General features: G+C 41.4%; 1 protein-coding gene across 4 annotated transcripts in view; it reads left to right on the top strand.

Annotated features, from left to right (window-relative positions):
* Positions 1–21,402, top strand: part of TRIP4 (thyroid hormone receptor interactor 4) — an 82,814-nt gene that overhangs the window by 5,548 nt on the left and 55,864 nt on the right. For 3 of the 4 annotated variants that reach the window (XM_080658351.1, XM_080658353.1, XM_080658352.1), the window contains 3 exons: positions 1,004–1,137; positions 13,592–13,804; positions 16,564–16,642. In XM_080658351.1, the coding sequence (XP_080514477.1) occupies positions 1,004–1,137; positions 13,592–13,804; positions 16,564–16,642 (426 nt within the window). Of the gene's footprint in view, positions 1–1,003; positions 1,138–13,591; positions 13,805–16,563; positions 16,643–21,402 lie in introns of those variants that run through there. The other variant, XM_080658354.1, reaches the window with a different exon arrangement.

Here is a 21,402-nt window from a genome sequence, read left to right as displayed (position 1 = left end):
TGAGTTAATGTAATTAAGTAAAGATTGAAATATTGGTAAATGGGCTGGCTTATAGGAATTGGTATTTTTTGTCACTCTGTATTTCCTCACAGCCAACTTAAGCAGAATCATATGTATACATAGTTTTAATCCAGTTCTTCTCAATTTCTGATGAATATTGTTCTAGTTCACATTTTTTCAACTTAGAAAATATCACAAAAATACTGTTTGCAGATATAAATGTGGCTTCAGAATAATTTGAAAAATTTATACATGGTTTAAAGGAACACTTTCCAGTTACGTGCATACCTGGTGAAGGTAAATGTTGACCAATTTTAGTATAAATAGCATTTAGAATTAACTCTTTAAACACAGCATGAGCACCAAACTAAATAATCTAAGTCATTATTATTATGCAATCTAAAATATCAGATTTTAATTTAACTTCTTAAGTCTAGCCAGTAGTCGTTATTTATCATTGACTACACTTTAGAAAGTGATGGTTTAAATTTAATGCTTGTTTGAAAGGAAAATATAATTTAAAAACCTGCCTGACTTCATTTCTTTTTTTTTTTTTAAATATATTTTATTGATGTTTTTACAGAGAGGAAGGGAGAGGGAGAGAGAGTTAGAAACATTGATGAAAGAGAAACATCAATCAGCTGCCTCCTGCACACCCCCCACTGGGGATGTGCCCGCAACCAAGGTACATGCCCTTGACTGGAATTGAACCTGGGACCCTTGAGTCTGCAGGCCGACACACTACCCACTGAGCCAAACTGGTCAGGGCCTGACTTCATATCTTGACTTTAAATATTAAGCATCACACTGGCTGGGATGCTTAGTTAGTTAGAGCATCATCTCCACTGCCAAGGTTGTGGGTTCCCTGATCAGGGTACATATAAGAATCAACCAATGAATGGAACAACAAATTAATGTTTCGCTCTCTCCTCCCTCCCCCATCCCCGTCCCTTTCCCTCTTCCTTTCCCTCTACCCCTCTCTATATTTTTTTCTTCTTTACAGAAATTTTAGACGGGCAGAAATCAGGAGACCAGCTAAAGAGAAGTAGGCGGAAAGGGAGAAACAGACAGGAATTTCCTGCATTTGCTGAACCTGACACAACTATAGAGGTCAAAACACCTTTTGATTTGGCCAAGGTAAGTGTTTATAAAATGAAATTTTTTCTGGCTATATGGAGAAGAAGAATGACTGTACAAAGTGTACACATTGGTCTAGAATGGCAATTTTTCAACAAATGCATGAGTTTTACAAAAAGAAAGTGATAATTTCTATATGGTAGTATTTTTGGCTGCCTGATTAAATAAGTATTATAAGGACATCTTTACTTGAAGATTATATATATATACACACACACACACACACATATATATATCCTATATAATAAAAGGGTAATATGCAAATAGACTGAACAGCAGAACAAGCAATCAAAGTGTAATATGCTAATGATATGCTAAGGATGCTCAACTGCTTGCTATGATGTGCACTGACCACCAGGGGGCAGACAATCAACTGGTCAACCAGTTGCTATGATGTGCACTGACCACCAGGGGGCAGACAGTCAACTGGTCGACCAGTCGCTATGATGTGCACTGACCACCAGGGGGCAGATGCTCCAACTGGGGTTCGGCCAATCGGGACTGAGCGAGATGGGCCGGGCACGCCCTGGAGCCCTCCCGCGGTCCCTCCCCCGGCCTGATAGTGCACCAGTGGGGTCCCTTAGCCTGGCCTGCACCCTCTGGCAATCCAGGACCCCTTGGGGGGTGTCCGAGAATGGGTTTCAACCCAACCGGATCCTGCAGGCCACTCCCCTTGGGAGGGTGCCAGACACAGGGCTCATGGTTGGCAGGCGCTACTGTGGCAGCATGAGCTTCTCCCAATTGGAACTGATTGGGCATGAGCCCCCTGCAGGAACAGTGGGGCCGGAATGAGCGGGAGCAGCAGGTAGGAGCTGCAGGCGGTGTTGGATGGCTGGTTTTGGCCCGATATAATATATAATAAATATATAAATAAATATATACATATTTATTTATTTATTTAATGTAAAATATTTAATGAAGTGCACCAGGCCTTCAATTTCAACATTTTTTGTGCTGATTTATACTAAAAGAATGTACAATTTTAGCTGTTATTAACAGTGTTCCTCTTTGGGCCATCTACTACCACCATTATCAGCATTTAACGTTAGAGCTTTTTTGTATTTTCTCTTGGCAACCAAAATAGCCCTGTGAGCAGAAAAATTTATAAGACAATTTGACCAGCTAAATATCCCAACATAAGGGAAAAGTTAATTATGCTGAAATGGAGAAGTAGTGCTCAGAAAATTCTGAGTGTGATGATTATGCAGAAAAACATGGCAAAATGTTTACAAAATGATGTTAAGTTGAACGGAAAAAATAGAGATTTAAGCTTTCTAACCGTCAGAATAAAATGATCAAAGACCACAAGCAAAAAAAAAAAGCCAACACAAATGACCAATAAACATAAAAAGATGTCTAACTTACTAGTAATTAAGAGCAGTTCATCACCCTAATTGGTTGGGACTTTTCCAGTTTTAGCATTGAAAGTCCTATCTTCTGGGATTCCCCTAAATCTGGGGCAAACCAGGATGGTTGGTTACTGTACTCATAATTAAATAAATACACATTAAATCCCTTGAGATACTGCTTATCAAATTGTCAAATATTTTAAAACTAGAATACTTCTGATGATGATGTAGTATTAAAACAGGAACCTCATGTACATTGCTGATGGCAATATTAACTGGTTTAAGATTTGGGGACAGTTTGGCAGCATATATACATCAAGAACCATGGAAAATGTTCAGATACTTTTGACTTATTAATGTAACTTAAGAAAGTAGAAGTACATGCTAAAAACTTATGTTCTATACAATTTTATTTATAATACTGAAAATTTGAACTGACCTGATTGTTTAGTCATAAGAGAAGGATTAAATAAATTAGCCTATGTTTGTCAGTGGTTAGAGCGTTGGCCAGAGAACCGAAGGGTCTCAGGTTCCATTCCCAGTCAAGGGCACATACCAGGGTTGCAGGTTCCATCCCCGGTCCCAGTTGGGGGTTCGGGCGTATGCAGGAGGCAACCAATTGATGTGTCTCTCTCACATCTATGTGTCTTTCTCATATCAATGTTTCTCTCTCTCTCTCTTCTCCCTCCTCCTCCCTCTCCCTCTCTCTCTCCCTCATCCCTCCTCCCTAAAAAAAATCAATGGAAAAAATATCCTCGGGTGAGGATTAACAATAAATAAATAAATATCAATAAATTATGGTTTCCTCATTTAATGGACTACCATACAATTAATAAAATTATTCTCCAAAGTATAGAATTTGGGAAAATGTCCACTTTTAGGTTTGTAATCCATCTGAACATTATTTTGAGTGATTTTTTATTTTACTCTTACCAATAAAAATACTTATTTTTAAAGAGGAGGTATTTTATATATAGGTGTTAATATACAATTTACTAGTGGTGATTACAAATATATAGACTATTATGGTAAAACTAAAATAGAAACATGAGGAAAATATTTATGGTCAGTTTGATGAATAATAGATGCAATTTTAAAAGCCTTATTTCATAATTTTAAAAATTTAAAATTTTAAAAATTATGAAATAATAATATAAAGTATGATAGCAAACTTTTAATAAATTCATTTTTAACATCTAGGACAGAAAGTTGTTGAAAACAGCATGAGAACTATTATCTGTGTTTTCTTTGAGTCAATTTTCTAAGGATGCTTTTACTTTTTTACTTTTTTATTTCTTTAAAATATATTTTATTGATTTTTTATAGAGAGGAAGGGAGAGGGATAGAGAGGTAGAAACATCAATGAGAGAGAAACATCAATCAGCTGCCTCCTGTACACCCCCTACTGCGGATGTGCCAGCAATCAAGGTACATGCCCTTGACTGGAATCGAGCCTGGGACCCTTCAGTCTGCAGGCTGATGCTCTATCCACTGAGCCAAACCAGTCAGGGCTCTAAGAATGCCTTAAAAAAAAAAAAAATTCTAGTTCTGGCCCTAGCTGGTTTGGCTCAGTGGATAGAGCATCAGACTGTGGACTGAAGGGTCCTGGGTTTGATTACAGTCAAGGGCACATGCCTGGGTTGCGGGCTTGGTCCCCAGTAGGGGGAGGATTCTCTCATCATGATGTTTCTCTCTCTCCCTCTTTCTTCCTCTCTGAAACCAATAAAAAAATTGTTTTTCAAAAAGCAAATCTTTAAAAAAAAATTCTAGTTCTGTTTTTAAATGTTATTAATAAATATTTTTTTTAAATATATTTTATTGATTTTTTACAGAGAGGAAGGAAGAGTGATAGTCAGAAACATCGATGAGAGAGAAACATCGATCAGCTGCCTCTTGCACACCTCCTACTGGGGATGTGCCCGCAACCAAGTTACATGCCCTTGACCGGAATCGAACCTGGGACCCTTCAGTCCGCAGGCTGACGCTCTATCCACTGAGCCAAACCGGTTTTGGCTAATATTTTTAAATTTATATATGCTAATCCTTTTAAGAACTTCTTTTTAAATTTATTCAATCCTATATTGCTCTAATCTGTTTGGTCAGCTCACTCATTTACCAATTCACATTAAAGAAGCCTGCACTGTATATGTAAAATTTCTACTGCTATATCCTAGATTTCTTTCTTTCTTTTTTCTTGTTAATCCTCACTCGAGGGTATTTTTTTTCCCATTGATTTTTAGAGAGAATGCAAGGGAGGGGAAGAGACACAGAGAGAAACATCGATGTGAGAGGGCATATCGATTGGTTGCCTCCCGCATGCACCCCCACCGGGGCTGGGACTTGAGCCTGCAATCAAGGTATGTGCCCTTGACTGGAATAGAACCCATGACCCTTCAGTCCTTGGGCTGACACTCTAACCACTTAGCCAAACTGGCTAGGGCTAACCTAGGTTTCTTTTTTTATATGTCTTTTTTTTTTTAATTTAAATTCTTTATTGTTTAAAGTATTACATAAGTCCTTTTTCTCCCATTGACCTCTCCCTGGCTGCTCCCAACCCCCAGCACATGCCCTCACCCCCCTACTGTTTGTGTCCATTGGTTAGGCTCATATGCATGCATACAAGTCTCCCTGGCTTCTCCCACTCCCACCCACCCCCCACCTTCCCTCTTAGGTTGGACCAGTGGTCGGGCTTGCGAGCCACATGCGGCTCACGGGCTCAGTTTGCCGCTCTGTTGACTAATGAGTTTGCCGACCACTGGGATAGGGGCTTAATCACAAGGAACAACAACAGCCTCTAATTATTGGAATCGAGAGTCTAGGACTGTCTGTTTGATGCTTCTGTCTGGCTCTATTTTTGTTCATCAGTTTATGTTGTTCACTATATTCTACAAATGAGTGAGATCATGTGATATTTATCTTTCTCCAACTGGCTTATTTCGCTTAGCATAATGCTCTCCAGGTCCATCCATGCTGTTGCAAATGGTAAGAGTTCCTTCTTTTTTATTCCATTGTGTAGATCTACTACAGTTTTGTGTTTTTTTTAAAATATATTTTATTGATTTTTTACGGAGAGGAAGGGAGAGGGATAGAGAGTTAGAAACATCGATGAGAGAGAAACATCAATCAGCTGCCTCCTGCATACTCCCCACCTGGTATGTGCCCGCAACCAAGGTACATGCCCTTGACCGGAATCGAACCTGGGACCCTTGAGTCCGCAGGCCGACGCTCTATCCACTGAGCCAAACCGGTTAGGGCAGATCTACTACAGTTTTTTAATCCAGTCATCTGCTGATGGGCACTTAGGCTGTTTCCAAATCTTAGTTATTGTATATTGTGCTACTATGAACATAGGGGTGCATATATCCTTTCTGATGGTGTTTCTGATTTCTTGGGCTATATTCCTAGAAGTGGGATTACTGGGTCAAATGGGAGTTCCATTTTTAATTTTTTGAGGAAACTCCATACTGTTTTCCACAGTGGCTGCACCAGTCTGCATTCCCACCAGCAGTGCACGAGCAGTGCTTTTTCTCCACATCCTCACCAGCACTTGTCATTTGTTGATTTGTTGATGATAGCAATTCTGACAGGTGTGAGATGGTACCTCATTGTCGTTTTGATTTGCATCTCTCAGATGATTAGTGACTTTGAGCATGTTTTCGTATGTCTCTTGGCCTCTGTATGTCCTCTTCTGAAGAGTGTCTATTTAGGTCCTTTGCCCATTTTTTTTATTGGATTGTTTAGCTTCCTTTTTGTTAAGTTGTATGAGTTCCCTGTACACTTTGGAGATTAAACTCTTATTGGATATAACATTGGCAAATACTATGTTCTCCCATGCAGTGGGCTTTCTTGATTGTTTCTTTTGCTGTGCAGAAACTTTTAATTTTGATGTAGTCCCATTTGTTTATTTTCTTCTTAGTTTCCATTGTCCTAGGAGCTGTATCGGTAAAGATATTGCTATGACATATGTCTGCTATTTGCTTCCTATGGATTCTTCTAAGATTTTTATGGTTTCCCATCTTATGTTTAAGTCCTCTATCCATTTTGAGTTTATTTTTGTGTATGGTGTAAGTTGGTGATCTAGTTTCATTTTTTTGCATGTATCTGTTCAGTTTTCTCAACACCATTTATTGGAGAGACTGCCTTGACTCCATTGTATGCTCTCGCCTCCTTTGTCAAATATTAATTGAGCATAATGGCTTGGGTTGATTTCTGGGTTCTCTGTTCTGTTCCATTGGTTGATATGCCTGTTCTTGTGCCAGTACCAGGCTGTTTTGAGAACAGTGGCTTGGTAATATTACTTGATATCTGGTATTATGATCTCTAATTTTGTTTTTCTCTCTCAGGATTGCTGCCTGCTGTCAATCTTAATCTCTCCAGCATCTGTTTTTGACAGGACTATAGGTGGGAAGGGTGCTGTATTGCTTTCTGGTACTGAAAGGCCTCTCTTCAACCTAGTGCCTGAGGGCTCTTTGGGGCTATTCAGAGTTTGTGTGTCCTTTGTACAGCTCAGGGTGTAGTCAGGGTGTGGCTGTATTAGCTGCCTTGAGGCTGCTGGGAGGGGCTGTCTCTTCAGGAGAAAAATGGCTGCTTAGTTTGGGAGGGTCAGGAATGTCTCAATGCCAGATTCCTGGTCATCTCTCCCCGACCCACTCTCCTCCACAACCTCTCCCCAGACTCCATAAGTCCGCACCTCCACCTGCATCGCAGCCATGGCTGAGTGTCTGTATTTGAAAGGTCCTATGAATTGGGTTTAGCAAATAAAAGTAAAACAAGACAAAGGCAAAACAACCACACGGCTGCTAGTTTCTCTTCCTCTGGCACTGCACAGCTGGAGCAGTTCTTCAGGCTGCATTTCTGGGCTCAGCCTCTCGTGGCTGTGGACTTAGATCTAGAATCCCTTGCTGCCAGCAGCCCTGTGGATTTCCTTCCCACAGTAGGATGTTACACCTGTCCCCAAGGGATGTGGACTTGGTGCTGTGCAGCTTCCTTCTGACCCTCTAGGCCAGTGGTCGGCAAACTGTGGCTCGCGAGCGCTGTTTGCCGCTCTGTTGACTAATGAGTTTGCCGACCACTGGGATAGGGGCTTAATCACAAGGAACAACAACAGCCTGTAATTATTGGAATCGAGAGTCTAGGTCAGTGGTCGGCAAATTCATTAGTCAACAGAGCGGCAAACCGCGGCTCGCGAGCCGCAGTTTGCCGACCACTGCTCTAGGCTCGTGGTCTCACGACTCTCTCCAGTGCAGATCCCTGATCCTACAGTTCTCCAGGCATCCTCTGCCTTTCTCAGCTGCAAATTGTCTCACTAGCTGTGTCTACTTCACCAATTCCAGGTGGATGTTATTTGATTTAGATGCTCCTTCTGTCTGCCCCAGGATAAGGCTCAGGACATGTCTGCCTATTCAGCTGCCATTTTTCCCTCCTAGATTTCTTATAATCTAAATTTTTAGTGTGGTAAATGGCAATTGTAGTTTGACAGAGAATTTCATTATTTATATTAATGGTCCTTAGTGGATAAGGTGTCTTAATGCTTGCTGTTAAGTGGGTTTCATAAGATAAAGTAAAAGCTGGGGGTTACTCTTAAGTTTCCAGACTTGGGTAGGGAAAATCTTCAAATTAATAATGATTTAATATTTAACTTTATATTTCTTAATTCTTTCAGAGCAATTTATCTCTCAACAACTTGTTTCTGAGTCTGTTTTGTCCTTAAGTGTTTTGCACTCATTAAGGAAACTTGGAAAATAAGTTTAAAAAAATGGTTTCTCCCCTATACAGTAATTTCTTATTAAAGCAGAAGTGTATACTGAATTAGTGAATGCTGAACTTCCTAGGGGAAATACAGGGTTAGATTCCTTACAGGCATCCTCAAACTATGGCCCGCGGGCCACATGCGGCCGGTGGAGGACATTTATCCAGCCCGCCGGGTGCCACTGCCTGTCCTGCTTAGCAGCCAACTCGTTCCGGGCCCGCAGTGCGCATAGGAATTTGTTCATAGTTTTTTTTTAAACTATAGTCCGGCCCTCCAACGGTCTGAGGGACAGTGAACTGGCCCCCTGTTTAAAAAGTTTGAGGACCCCTGCCTTAGAACCTCTGATCACAACAGTTCCATCCGCCAGTCAATACATAACCTTGTTTTATGAGTGTTTCTGTTTAAAGACACTTTATTTAATATGTGTTTTTAACTCATTAACGTTGATTCATGGCCAACACCACTATATCTCATGCCTGAAAAAAGCTTAATTATAAGATGCCTCTTTTCTACATAAGTCTTCTTGTGCTTAGGAACACTAGACGGCACTTCAGCACATTGCATGGGGGCTATTTTAAATGGTGAGGTCACCAACTAAAAGCACAAAAAATGCAAAGAAGTGGCACCAAGTAGATTAAAAAAAGACACTGTGGCTTGGCTGGTGTGGCTCAGCGTCAACCTGGGAACCAAGAGGTCACAGGCTGATTCCCAATGAGGGCACATGCCTGGATTTGAGGTCTTGATCCTTAGTAGGAGGCGTGCAGGAAGCAGCCAAATGATGATGTTCCTCTCTCATTGACATTTCTGTCTCTCTGTCCCTCTCCCTTCCTCTCTCTCTAAAAATAATAAAAACATATATATTTTTAAAAACATATTTTATTGATTTTTTTACAGAGAGGAAGGGAGAGGGATAGAGAGGTAGAAACATCGATGGGAGAGAAACATCAATCAGCTGCCTCTTGCACACCTCCTACTGGGGATGTGCCCGCAACCAATGTACATGCCCTTGACCGGAATCGAACCTGGGACCCTTCAGTCCGCGGGCCAACGCTCTATCCACTGAGCCAAACCAGTCAGGGCAAAACATAGATATTTTTAAAAAGACACTTGTTTACGGTATGAGAGCTGAAATAAGAAGGCAAACCATTGCCTTGCTTGACCTTAGCTGGAAATATGTGCATTTGGTGACTCAAATTTATTGCCACTCTGTACATGTCCATGAATGATTGTGAAAACCCCTGGAGTATTGATTTTGGGGTTACAAATAAATTTTTGCAAGTAGGCAAATTCACAGATCTGGAAGCACCAGTATCAAACTGTACCTACAAATGGACCTGTAAGTAAATCTATCTTCAACTTTCACAGGCAGTTCATTTGGTTATTTTTATTGCATGTCTGCTGTATGTCAAGAACTGATTTAGGTTTTAGAAATATAGCAATAAGCAAGACACATTCAGCTTTCTTGCTCTCCTAGAGTGTACATTTTAGTGGTTCAGAGGAAAAGTGAAAAAGACAGTCAAAGAAAAAATTTTTAACTAATTATAGATTGTGAAGACTACTATGAAAAATAAAAAGAACAGGACAATAGGCAGTAATTGGTAAGAGGGGTGTTAGTTTAGGTAGGACATTTAGATAAAGCCTCTCTGAAGAACTGAAATTATAGATAAGACCTGAACTTGAAGTGCTGGCCCTCTCAAGAGCACGCTTGTGCCCTTCCCATTCCTCTTTACTTCCCCCTTTACCTTTTCCTCTTCTAAGCTCCAAGGGTCCTTCTTTTGCTTCTGTAGCTTGTTTTCTGAGCCTACAAAGCTCAGCTGGCTCACTTCTATCTCTATAACTTTCTAAATAAACTTTCTCTTGTAATTTGAAAAAAACACCCACACAAATCTGAACATGAAAAGGAACTATATATAAAGAGATGGACTAGTAACAGTGCAGATAGAGGAATTAACATGTGCAAAGGGGAGATGGAGAAAAGTGTTCTAGGAAGTATCAGAAGCTCTATGTGCCTGGTCATAGTGAGCAGGAAAAGAATGACATGTAGATGAAGTTGGAGAGCCATATGTAAGGCTTTATAGGTAATTAGAAAGTAGCTTGGATTTTATTCTAAGCACAATGGGAAGCCGATGATGATTTTAAGCAGTAGAATGATATGCTATGAATATTCTTGCATGCCCTGTTTTCCTATTCTCTATTTCTCTTTCTCTCTCCTTCTTAAGAAATACTTACTGCCCATTATATATGAGACCTCATCAAAGCCCAAGTCTCAATCCCTCAAATACCTTATTTTAATGTAACTGTTTACTTTGATGGGAATAAAATACAAATGTCTGCTTAGAGATTGTAAAATGTTTTTGATTTCAGAGAGAGGAAGGGAGGGAGGGATGGAAAGAGGGAGGGAGAGAGAGAGAGAGAGAAACAGAGAGAGAATCATCAATTAGCTGCCTACTGCAGGCCCTCTATTGGGGATCCAGCCTGCAACCTGGGCATGTGTCCTGGCCTGAAATCAAACCATGACTTCCTGGTTCATGGGTTGATGCTCAACCACTGGGCCACACAGGCTGGGCTCTGCTTAGAGATTTTAATCTTCCCTCCATCTCTATCCCTGAGAGCCAAAGATATAATTGATGAGTTTGAAAAAATGCAGCCTACTAGATTTGATAAAATCTTTAGCACTTGTCTTACATTTTAATTTTTACCTAAGTTGACTTATTTGATATTGTCTTTATATCTCAACTTTTGGCTTTGGGCATTAGGGCATTTCAGATCTCTTTTTACTTACTAAAGAATTGTTCTCTTCCTTTTAGTATTTTCCCAACTGCTAGACTTCTGAGATTTTTCCACTGTGAAACTTCAGTCTCTGGAAATGATTGAGGAACTCTCAGTTTAAAGGGAAATAAGACCACAATATGGGAGAGGCATCTATACACTTCACATGTCAGAGGCTGCTATGGTTTACATGTTTGTATCCCTTACCCCACCCCCAATTCACATGTTGAAATTGCAATGCCCAATGTGATGATATTAGGGTGTGGGGCCTTTGGGAAGTTCTTATGTCATGAGAGTGGAACTCTCATGAATGGGATTAGTGCTATTCTAAAAGAGACCCCAAGGAGTTCCTAGCCCCTTTCACCATGTGGGAACACAGTGACCTACATGTCATTTCTGGAAGAAGGCCCTCACCCAACCATGCTGACATCCTGATTTTGGACTTTCAGCCTCCAGAACTGTGAGAAATAAATTCCTGTTGTTTGTAAGCTACCCAATCTATGGTATTTTGTTATGGCAGCTTGAATGGAGTGAGACAGAGGCTGATAAATACACTTCTCTCTTTAAACTTTTTATTTTATAACACATATGCAGAATTGAACAGATGAATTTTCACAAACTGACCCATACCTGTATAGACAGAAACAAAACATTTCCATTCCTCTAGAAGACCCCCAATGTTCCTCAAAATGACAACCCTCCCAAGGCAAACTCCTTCTTAACTTCCAACATCAGAGAATAGTGTTGCCTGCTTATGAACTTTGTATAAATGGAGCTAAATAATAATGTAGTCTTTTGTTTTTGGCTTATTTCAATTAACACACTTAATAATAATTATTCATATCGTTTTGTGTAGCTATGCTTTTTCATTCTCATTGCTACATAGGATCCCACTAAGTGAATACATCTCTCTACTGTTGAACATTTGAGTAGTTTCTAATCCCATTGCTGCCATGAACATTCTTTTGCCTGTCCTTTAGTGAACATATTTACACATTTCTATTGTGTATCTATCCAAGAGTTGAATTGCTGGGTCACAGGGTTTACATTGTTCAGCTTCAATTTATATTCCAGCGGTGTATGAGAGCTCTAATTGCTCTGTATCTTTGCCAACACTCTGTATTTTCTGTCTTTTTCAACTTAGCCATTCTGGTTGGTATGTAGTTGTATGTATTGTGGTTTTATTTAGCATTATCTTGATGACTAATGAAGTTAAGCACCTTTTCATGTGATTGTTGGCCAATTTGGATATTGTCTTTTATTACATTCCTATTTAGGTCTTTTGTCCATTTTTCTATTGTGTTATTTGTCTTTTCTTATTGAGTCTATTTTTTAAAATTTTTATTTAGTTATTTTAGAGAGAGAGAGGGAGAGAGAGGGACAGAAACATCAATTTGTTGTTTCACTTGTATATCCATTCATTGGTTGATTCTTGTATGTGTCCTGACCCAGGATTAAACCCACAATCTTGGCATATGGGGACAATGCTCTAGCTAACTGAACTACCAGCCAGGGCCTTATTCAGTCTATTTTTTAAAAAAATATTTTTATTGATTTCAGAGAGGAAGAGAGAGAAACATCAATGATGAGAGAGAATCATCGATTGGCCGCCTCCTGCACGCCCCCCACTGGGGATCGAGCCCGCAACCTGGGCATGTACCCTTGACTGGAATCGAACCCGGGACCCTTCAGTCCGCAGGCTGATGCTCTATCCACTGAACCAAACCAGCCAGGGCTATTCAGTCTATTTTTATTCTTATCTTACCTAATAAAAGAGAAACATGCAAATTAACCATCACTCCGCTATGCCCACAGCCAATCAGAGTGAGTATGCAAATTAACCCAACAAAGATGGAGGTTAATTTGCATATGCAGGTGCAGAGCAGCCGGGAGGGGCATGACACCTGCTATGAGGGGAAGGGGGGCTGTGGAGGGAACTACTGGAGCTGTGCTCTGGACAGAAGCGAGGACTTGCTGGCTCCTGGGCAGGCCGGGGAGCTGGGATTTGCCGGCTCCCAGGAGGGCTGGGAGTGGGGACATGCCGGCTCCCTGGCTGGCCAGTAGCGGGGACTTGCCGGCTTCCGGGAGGGCTGGGCCCGGGGAGCGGGGACTTGCCGGCTCCCAGGCGGCCGGGGAGCTGGGACTTGCCGGCTCCCGGGCGGGCCGGGAGCGGGGACATGCTGGCTCCCGGGCGGCTGGGAGTGAAGCCAGGGGAAAGAAGGCCTATTCTTGCATGAATATTGTGCAATGGGCCTCTAGTTTTAGTCATATTTCCAAATCTGTGAATATCATCTGCTTTTAGAAGAATTTTTATTTCTTATGACCTTCAATTTAGCTATGCTTAAATATGTCACATAATCAGTTTTTACTGCTACATCTACCTCCCACCAACTGTAATAGAAGGCTGAAAAGGTAAGGGATATTAGTTACTTTTTCTAGAGCAATAATCTTTCCCTAAACCCTTGATTATAATTAATTTGTATGTAGTGAATAAGTTGTTATTGAACAGAACTGAAGTTCTCTCTTCTTGACTGTTTTCATTGTCATTCATTACTTGATGTTATTTCTGATATTTTTGTACAATTAGGCACAAGAGAACAACAACTCCTTAAAGAAGAAGACAAAGTTTGTCAGTTTATACACAAAAGAGGGACAAGACAAGCTTGCAGTCCTGATCCCAGGTCGCCACCCTTGTGATTGCCTGGGCCAGAAGCACAAGCTGATCAATAACTGTCTGATCTGCGGGCGTATAGTCTGTGAACAAGAAGGTTCTGGTCCTTGCTTATTCTGTGGTACCCTGGTAATTGTTTATCTTCTGTTTTATTTTACTACTGTGTTTTGGTTTAATAAATAGGAACATTCACATCCCTAGTACTCTCTTTTTAATAGAAATTTCTTCCTTGTGATGTCCAGTAAGCTGTAGTAGCAGGAATTTTTTAACAAGGTTTTATTCTAGTAACGAGGCCTATTAACTTCAATTGAAGAAAACTTTAGGGCCAAAAATGTTTGTCAAAGTCTTCAGATGTGGTTCACATTCCCAAAGGAACAGAACCATTGTGACACAATCTTTGGGTCATTAAAGGTTTTGTTTCTAGGACAACTCTTTATAGTTCTGTATTGTCTGAGAGAATGATCCCAAGAGTGTAGCAGTAATGACTCTCTTACAAACACCCTAATGAGTTGTCTAAAACTTTAACTATGCCAGCCCTGACCAGTGTGACTCGGTTGGAGCATCTTCCCATGCACCAAAAGATTGCCAGTTTGATTCCCGGTCAGGGCACATACTTGGGTTGTGGGTTCGATCCTGGTGGTGGTGGTGGGGGGCGGGCCTTGTGTGTGTGTTTGGGGGTGGGTGGGTAGTTGATCAATATTTCTCTCATAAATCTGTTTCCTTCTCTCTCCCCCATCCCACCCCCTCCGTCTCTCCCTCTCTTCTTCTCCCTCCCTCACTCCCCTCCTCTTCCTTCTCCTCTCTCTGAAATCAGTAGAACATATCCTTGGGTGATAATTTTTTTTAAAAAAGCTTATTTTGCCAGTTGAGCTGGCTGGCCGAAGCATTGGCATTTGGTGGTGTTGAAGGCACCTATTTTATATTGCTTTGTTTTACCTTCTCTTTAATTGCTTTGTTTAGAGCTCTTAAGTTTTCGGTATACTCAAAGAACAAGCTGACAGAAAATGGATGACCTGATAAATGTAATGTCTACCATCAGAAATGTTTAGAAAATGGCAGAAAATATCCTATCTAATAAAGAGGGAATATGCTAATTGACCATCACTCTGTCACAAAGATGGCTGCACCCACAGCTGAGGCCAAGTTCCCTTAAGGAGCCTTAATGAGCAATCAGCAGGGACCTGAGGCTGCACCCTCCCCCGCCCCGTGGGGCTTGACAGGGGACCTCAGGCCTTGCCCCCTGCCCCGCCACCAGACCGGGGGACCTCAGGCCACACCCCTGTCCCCAGCACCAGGCCAGGGGACCTCAGGCCACGCCTCCCACCAGGTGGGGTTTGACAGGGGACTTCAGGCCGCACCCCCCACTGGCAGGGCTTGACAGGGGACCTCAAGGTGCACTTCCCGTCCTGGTGCTGGGCTAGGGGACCTCTGGCTGCTCCCCCCGCCCCAGGCCGGGAGAACTCAGGCCGTGCCCCCACCCAGTGGGGCTTGACGGGGGACCTGAGGCTGTGCCCCCCTGCCAGTGGGGCTTGATGGGGGACCTGAGGCTGCGCCTCCCCGCCTGGTGGGGCTTGACGGGGGACCTCAGGCCATGCCCCCCACCCAGCAGGGCTTGACAGGGGATCTCAGGCTGTGTCTCCCTGTCCTGGTGCTGGGCCAGGGGACCTGAGGCCACGCCCCCTGCCCAGCGGGGCTTGACAAGCATGGGACTGGCCAGGTCTAGATCTAGCCCAATGGCTAGCCCAACAACTCTAAAGAGAGGAAGTGTCTGGCAGAGGTTGTAGATAAGTGTTATTTATGCCCTTTAAATGGGGGCGGCCGGGTCTGGGTCTCATGTGATTTTGAAGTGCATGTGGGTGGGTGGGGACTTGACCCTGAGTCCTGTGGTGAGCCCCAGACTCTGACAGGAGGAATGTTTTCTATACATTTTACTAATTTTCTTTCATGTCTGACACTTCTGTTATAGAGAAAGGGCAAATAACAATATTAACTTATTTCCTCTAATTAATTGCCTTTTAATGTGCATGAATTTCGTGCACCGGGCCACTAGTCCTCCCATATGAAGCTTTCTATGGAGAAACAAGCTACAGCTGCTGGCAGAAACTCTGTGTGCCACCAAGACAACTACTAGGAAGTACAGCATTTTCTGTTAGATCCCTTGGAGATATAACAGTTCAAGAAACAGAGTAATGTAAAACAGATTGGCCTTGAAGCCTGTAGCTTTATAAGCTTAATATGAAACTATTTTTAAGTAACCTCTTCTTTGCCTCCCTTCTTATAATTGCAGTGATTTTATAATAACCAGAACCTTTTTTTGCTCAATATATTCATTATTTTATAATGTTCAAAGGCAAATAATATATATATTTTTTCTAATCTAGCTAGGCTAGATTTCACTGGTGATATTGTAATTTGCTTTTTTCTCTGCTTCTTTCTAATAAGGTATCTGATTATAATTTCTCCTGTAAGACTTGAATTTCATGACTAGAACTGGAAAGCTTTTTTTAAAAAGAAAGTATTGAATATTTTTTTCCAATATTCTCGATGGCACATCTTTCTCCTTTGAAAATAGGTTTTATAAACGTGTGTGTGTGTGTGTGTGTGTGTGTGTGTGTGTGTGTGTATTTTTTTTAATTATCAAGGCATTCAGGGTCACTTGAAGTGAGATCAGTTTTTTGTATGGTTCATGAAAGAAGGGAGAAATAGAAAGAGAAGGGCAAAACTCATTTGTATATATATTTTTTGGTATGTTTGTCAGAATAAAAAAGCACCAACAATCTCATTTTTTTAATTTCCATAGCTAATGTGTAATTTAAGGTTACTTTGTAGGTATATCAAGCAAACAACATAAATAACTGTGGGTTCATGTGACTTTTATTACTATATAGGTATGTACTCGTGAAGAAAAGGATATTTTACAGCGTGACTCAAACAAGAGCCAGAAATTGCTCAAGAAGCTAATGTCAGGTAGGCAGTAATCTTTTGATTGGATTACTGTGGTGATGGATATATTTTGTTGTATCTGTGTTTATTTATCTTTCTCATATCCTGGTATGTAAGATGAAGTTTATTCACTCATTTATTCTATAAGCACTTATTTTTTTGAAAATTATTATTAAAACCACATAACATTGAACAAAAAAACAAATAATAATGGTTTATAACCCGATGAGTAAAATACTTCCTGAATTAACTAAATGGGGGAGAAGGGACAGCTCTTTCTCATAGAAGAATTCTAATTAATAAAGTGAGAGGAGACTTCTAGTCAAGATGGCAGTATAGGTAAATGTGGTACTCACCTCCTCCCACAACTACATTAAAATTACAACTAAACTGCAGAACAGACTCATGGCTATTCTGTTACAACCAATTTGTACTTCTTAATCCCTTCATCTTTTTTACCCAATCTCCCATACCCTCTCCCATCTGGCAACTGTCAAAATGTCCTCTGTATCTAAGTCTGTTTCTATTCTGCTTGGTCATTTATTTTGTTTTTTTAGATTCAATTGTTGGTAGGTATGTATTTATTGCCATTTTATTATTCAAATTTTTGATTTTTTAAATTCATTTTCTTAAAGAAGATCCTTTAACACTTAATATAATACTGGTTTGGTGGTGATGAACTCCTTTAGCTTTTTCTTATCTGGGAAGGTCTTCATCTCCCCTATGGTTCTAAATGATAGCTTTGCTGAATAAAGTAATCTTGGTTGTAGGTTCTTGCTTTTCATCACTTTGAATATTTCTTGCTAACCCCTTCTAGCCTAGGAGAGCTCCCTCACAGGTAATGAACTCTTTTTTTCTTTCTGCTTTTAAGATTCTGTCTTTGTCTTTAACTTTTTGCATTTTAATTATGATGGGTCTTGGTGTGGGGCCTCTTTGGACTCAACTCGTTTGGGACTGTCTGTGCTTCATAGACTTGTATGTCTATTTTCTTCACCAGGTTAGGGAATTTTTTGGCATTTCTTTTTCAAATAGGTTTTCAATATTTTTGTCTCTCTCTTCTTCTGGCACCCCCATGATACAAATCTTGGTATGCTTGAAGTTGTCCCAGAAGCTCCTTACACTATCCTCATTTCTTCATAGTCCTTTTTCTTTAAAAAAAAAAAATAAATTATTTTTTTTTTATTTCCGAGAGGAAGGGGGTGGGGGAGAGAGAAAGCGAGAGAGAGAGAGAGAGAGAGAGAGAGAGAGAGAGAGAGAGAGAACATCAATGATGAAAATCATCAATTGAGTGCCTCCTACATGTCCCCCAGCTGGGGATCGAGCCTGCAATCTGGGCATGTGCCCCAACTGGGAATCGAACCATGACCTCCTGGTTCATAGGTCGATGCTCAACCACTGAACCAGACCAGCCAGGCTCTTTTTGCTGCTCTGATTATTTTGTGTTTCTTTTTCTGTTTATTTATTTATTGTTTTTTCATCTTTATTGTTGAGAGTATTACAGATGTTCCTCTTTTTCCCCCCAATTGCCCCCCTCCACCTGGTTCCTGCTCCAGGCCTTCACCATTCTATTGTTTATGTCCATAGGTAATGCATATCTATCTATATAAAAGCCTAAGCAACCGGCCTAGCTATGACATACACTAACCACAAGGGGGCAGATGCTCAACGCAGGAGTGGAAACCACAGGCATGGAAACATGGAACAGACTGATGAATCTCAGAGGGAAGGGGGCCGAGGGAAGGGCAGGAAGAGATTAACCAAAGATCTTACATGCATACTAGAGGCCCGGTGCATGGATTCGTGCACCGGTGGGTCCCTCAGCCTGGCCTGCGGGGATCGGACCGAAACCGGCAGTCTGACATCCCCTGAGGGGTCCCAGATTGCAAGAGGGCGCAGGCCAGGACGGGGGACCCCACTGATGCACAAATTCGCCTCTAATATGATATAAGAGCTTCGTTTAATCTCTTCCCGCCCCCTCCTTCCCTCTGAGAATCGTCCATATGTTCCATTTTCATGCCTCTGATTCTATTTTATTCACAAGTTCTGTTCATTAGATTTTTTTATTCGTTTATTTTTTATTTTTAGATTCAGTTGATATTTATTGCCTTTTCATTCATTTTTTAAAAATCTTTTTCTTCCTCTTCCTTTTCTTAGAGAATACCCTTCAGCATTTCATGTAATACTGGTTTGGTGGTGATGAACTTCTTTAGCTTCTTCTTGTCTGTGAAGCTCTTTATCGGACCTTCAGTTCTAAATGACAGCTTTGCTGGGTAGAGTAATCTTGGTTGTAGGTCCTTGTTATTCATCACTTTGAATATTTCTTGCCCCTCCCTTCTGGCCTGCATAGTTCCTTTTGAGAAATCAGCTTACAGGCATGTGGGTGCTCCCTTGTAGGTAACTAAACTGCTTTTCTCTTGCTGCTTTTAAGATTCTTTGTCTTCAGCCCTTGGCATTTTAATTATGATGTGTCTTGGTGTGGTCCTCTTTTGGTTCCTCCTGTTTGGGACTCTCTGCATTTCCTGGACTTGTAAGTCTATTTCTTTTACCAGGTGGGGAAAGTTTTCTGTCATTATTTTTTCAAATAGGTTTTTAATATCTTGCTCTCTCTCTTCTTCCTGCACCCCCATAATACATTTGAAATTGTCCCAGAGGCTTCTTACACTGTCTTCATATTTTTGAATTATTTTTTCTTTTTTCTCTTCTGATTGGGTGTTTATTTTCTTCCTCATATTTCAAATCATTGATTTAGTTCTTAGAATCCTCTACTCTACTGTTGAATCCCTGTATATTATTCTTTATTTCACTCAGTGTATGCTTAATTTCTGACTGGTCCTTTTCCATTTTTTTGGGCATTCTCAGTAAGATCCTTGAAAGTCTCACTAAATCCCTTGAAGCTCTCATTAAGATTCTTGCGTAACCTTATAACCATGATTTTGAACTCTATATTCAGTAGTTTGCTTTCTTCCATTTCTTGTAATTTGTGACATGTTTCTTTGTCTCCACATTTTGGCTGTTTCCCTGTGTTTGTTTCTATGTATTGGGTAGAGCTGCTATGTCTCCTTGAGTTGGTAGAGTTTGGAAGTATTTGCTAAATACTTCCAATACAACCTCCCTCCTGATTAAAAAAGCATTACACATGAGTGCAGGTCCAGCTTATTCCATGCCTCTGGCCCTCCTATCCGTCTCAGTGTGACTTCCATTCAGCCAGCTTTCAGGCAGTTCTGGATGATGGTGGTTCTATATTTTACTAGTAGTTGTGGGAGGTGGTGAGTACAAGTGTTTACCTACGCTGCCATCTTGGTTCTCTGATTGGATTTTTTTGCTTCCTTATATTCCAAATTGCTGATTTGATTCTCAATTTAATCTACTACTGTTGATTCTCTGTAAATTATTCTTAATTTCAGTTATTGTTTCCTTCATTTCAGACTTTTGTTTTTTAATGGTTTCTATGTTCTTTTTCATGCTGTTGAATTCTCACTAAGTTCCTTGAGCATCCTTATAGCCATTGTTTTGAACTCTGTATCTGGTAGTTTGCTTGCCTCCATTTCATTTAGTTCTTTTCCTGGAGATTTCTTCTGTTCTTTCATTTGGGATCTGTTTCTTTGTCTCTGCATTTTGGCTGCTTTTCTAAGTGTGTTGCTATGTATTAGGCAGAACTGCTACTTCTCCCAGACCTGGTATTGTGGTCTTGCGTATTAGGTGTCCTTTAGGGTCTAGTGACATAGCCTCCCCAGTCTCCCAAGCTGGGAACTCCAGTTATACCTCGGTATGGGCTGTGTGCAGTGTCCTGTTGTAGTTGAGCTTTGATTGCTATTGGCAGTACTGGGAGGGATTGACATCCCCCTCCCCCAGGCTGCAAGGATCAGCTGATTACAGCAGAGGAGCTGCTGTGCTGGAGCTGATCCTACCCAGCAGTATTTGCTTCAGTAGGGCTTTGGTGCTCACCAAGTTTGCCCCTTGAATTTGTCACTCTTGGATGAGGTAGGGTTGTAATCCGGCATGTTCTGAAGCTGTTCACTGAGTACATTGGTTGTGGGGCATCTTAAGAGGTACAAGTCAACTGCTGCCTATGCTCTGCCTGGGGCACCCCGACGAGCTACAGAGTGATCTGCAGATGGCTGCTACTTATGCTGATCTTGGAGGTGCACAGGAGAGGCTAAGTTGCAAACCAAGGCTAGCTGCTGCTAGTGCCAGGCTTGGGACCACTTAGCAAGAGATATGGGGCATGCCAAGGCCAGGTGCTGCTTGTTTGCAATTTTTGAACCTTTAAGAGATTATAGGAAAGTCTGCAGCAGGAGCTAAGACAGGCAGTTTGTATGGAAAAGCCGCTAGAAACAGCTTGGGTGGGCCTACAAATTGGGTGCAGCAGGGCCTCAAGGAATCACCAGGGTGGGGTGAATACTGTGAACTAGGTTGATGGAGAGTCAGATGTGGTGCCTGCTGGCTATGTTGGGGAGGAGGATCTCAGAAAAAGAACAATGGTCTCTGTCAGCACTTTTATCTAGTAAAGAGCTGTCCCCCGCCAGCTTTCCCCCTGATGTCAGACTTCAGTTCTTCCCCATATGTTTCTGACTAGAGGCCCAGTGCACGAAATTCATGCATGGGGTGGGGTGTCCCTCAGCCCAGCCTGCACCCGCTCCAATCTGGGACCCCTTGAGGGATGTCCCACCAGGATTGAGCCTAAACGGGCAGTTGGATATCCCTCTCACAATCTGAGATTGCTGGCTCCTAACTGCTTGCCTGCCTGCCTGCCTGATTGCCCCTAACTGCTTCTCCCTGCCAGC

Source organism: Plecotus auritus (genome assembly GCF_963455305.1).
Source record: "Plecotus auritus genome assembly, chromosome: 1".
Lineage (NCBI taxonomy): Eukaryota > Metazoa > Chordata > Mammalia > Chiroptera > Vespertilionidae > Plecotus > Plecotus auritus.
The sequence above is the reverse complement of the archived record's forward strand: the minus strand, read 5'-3'. Positions and strand labels throughout refer to the sequence as shown.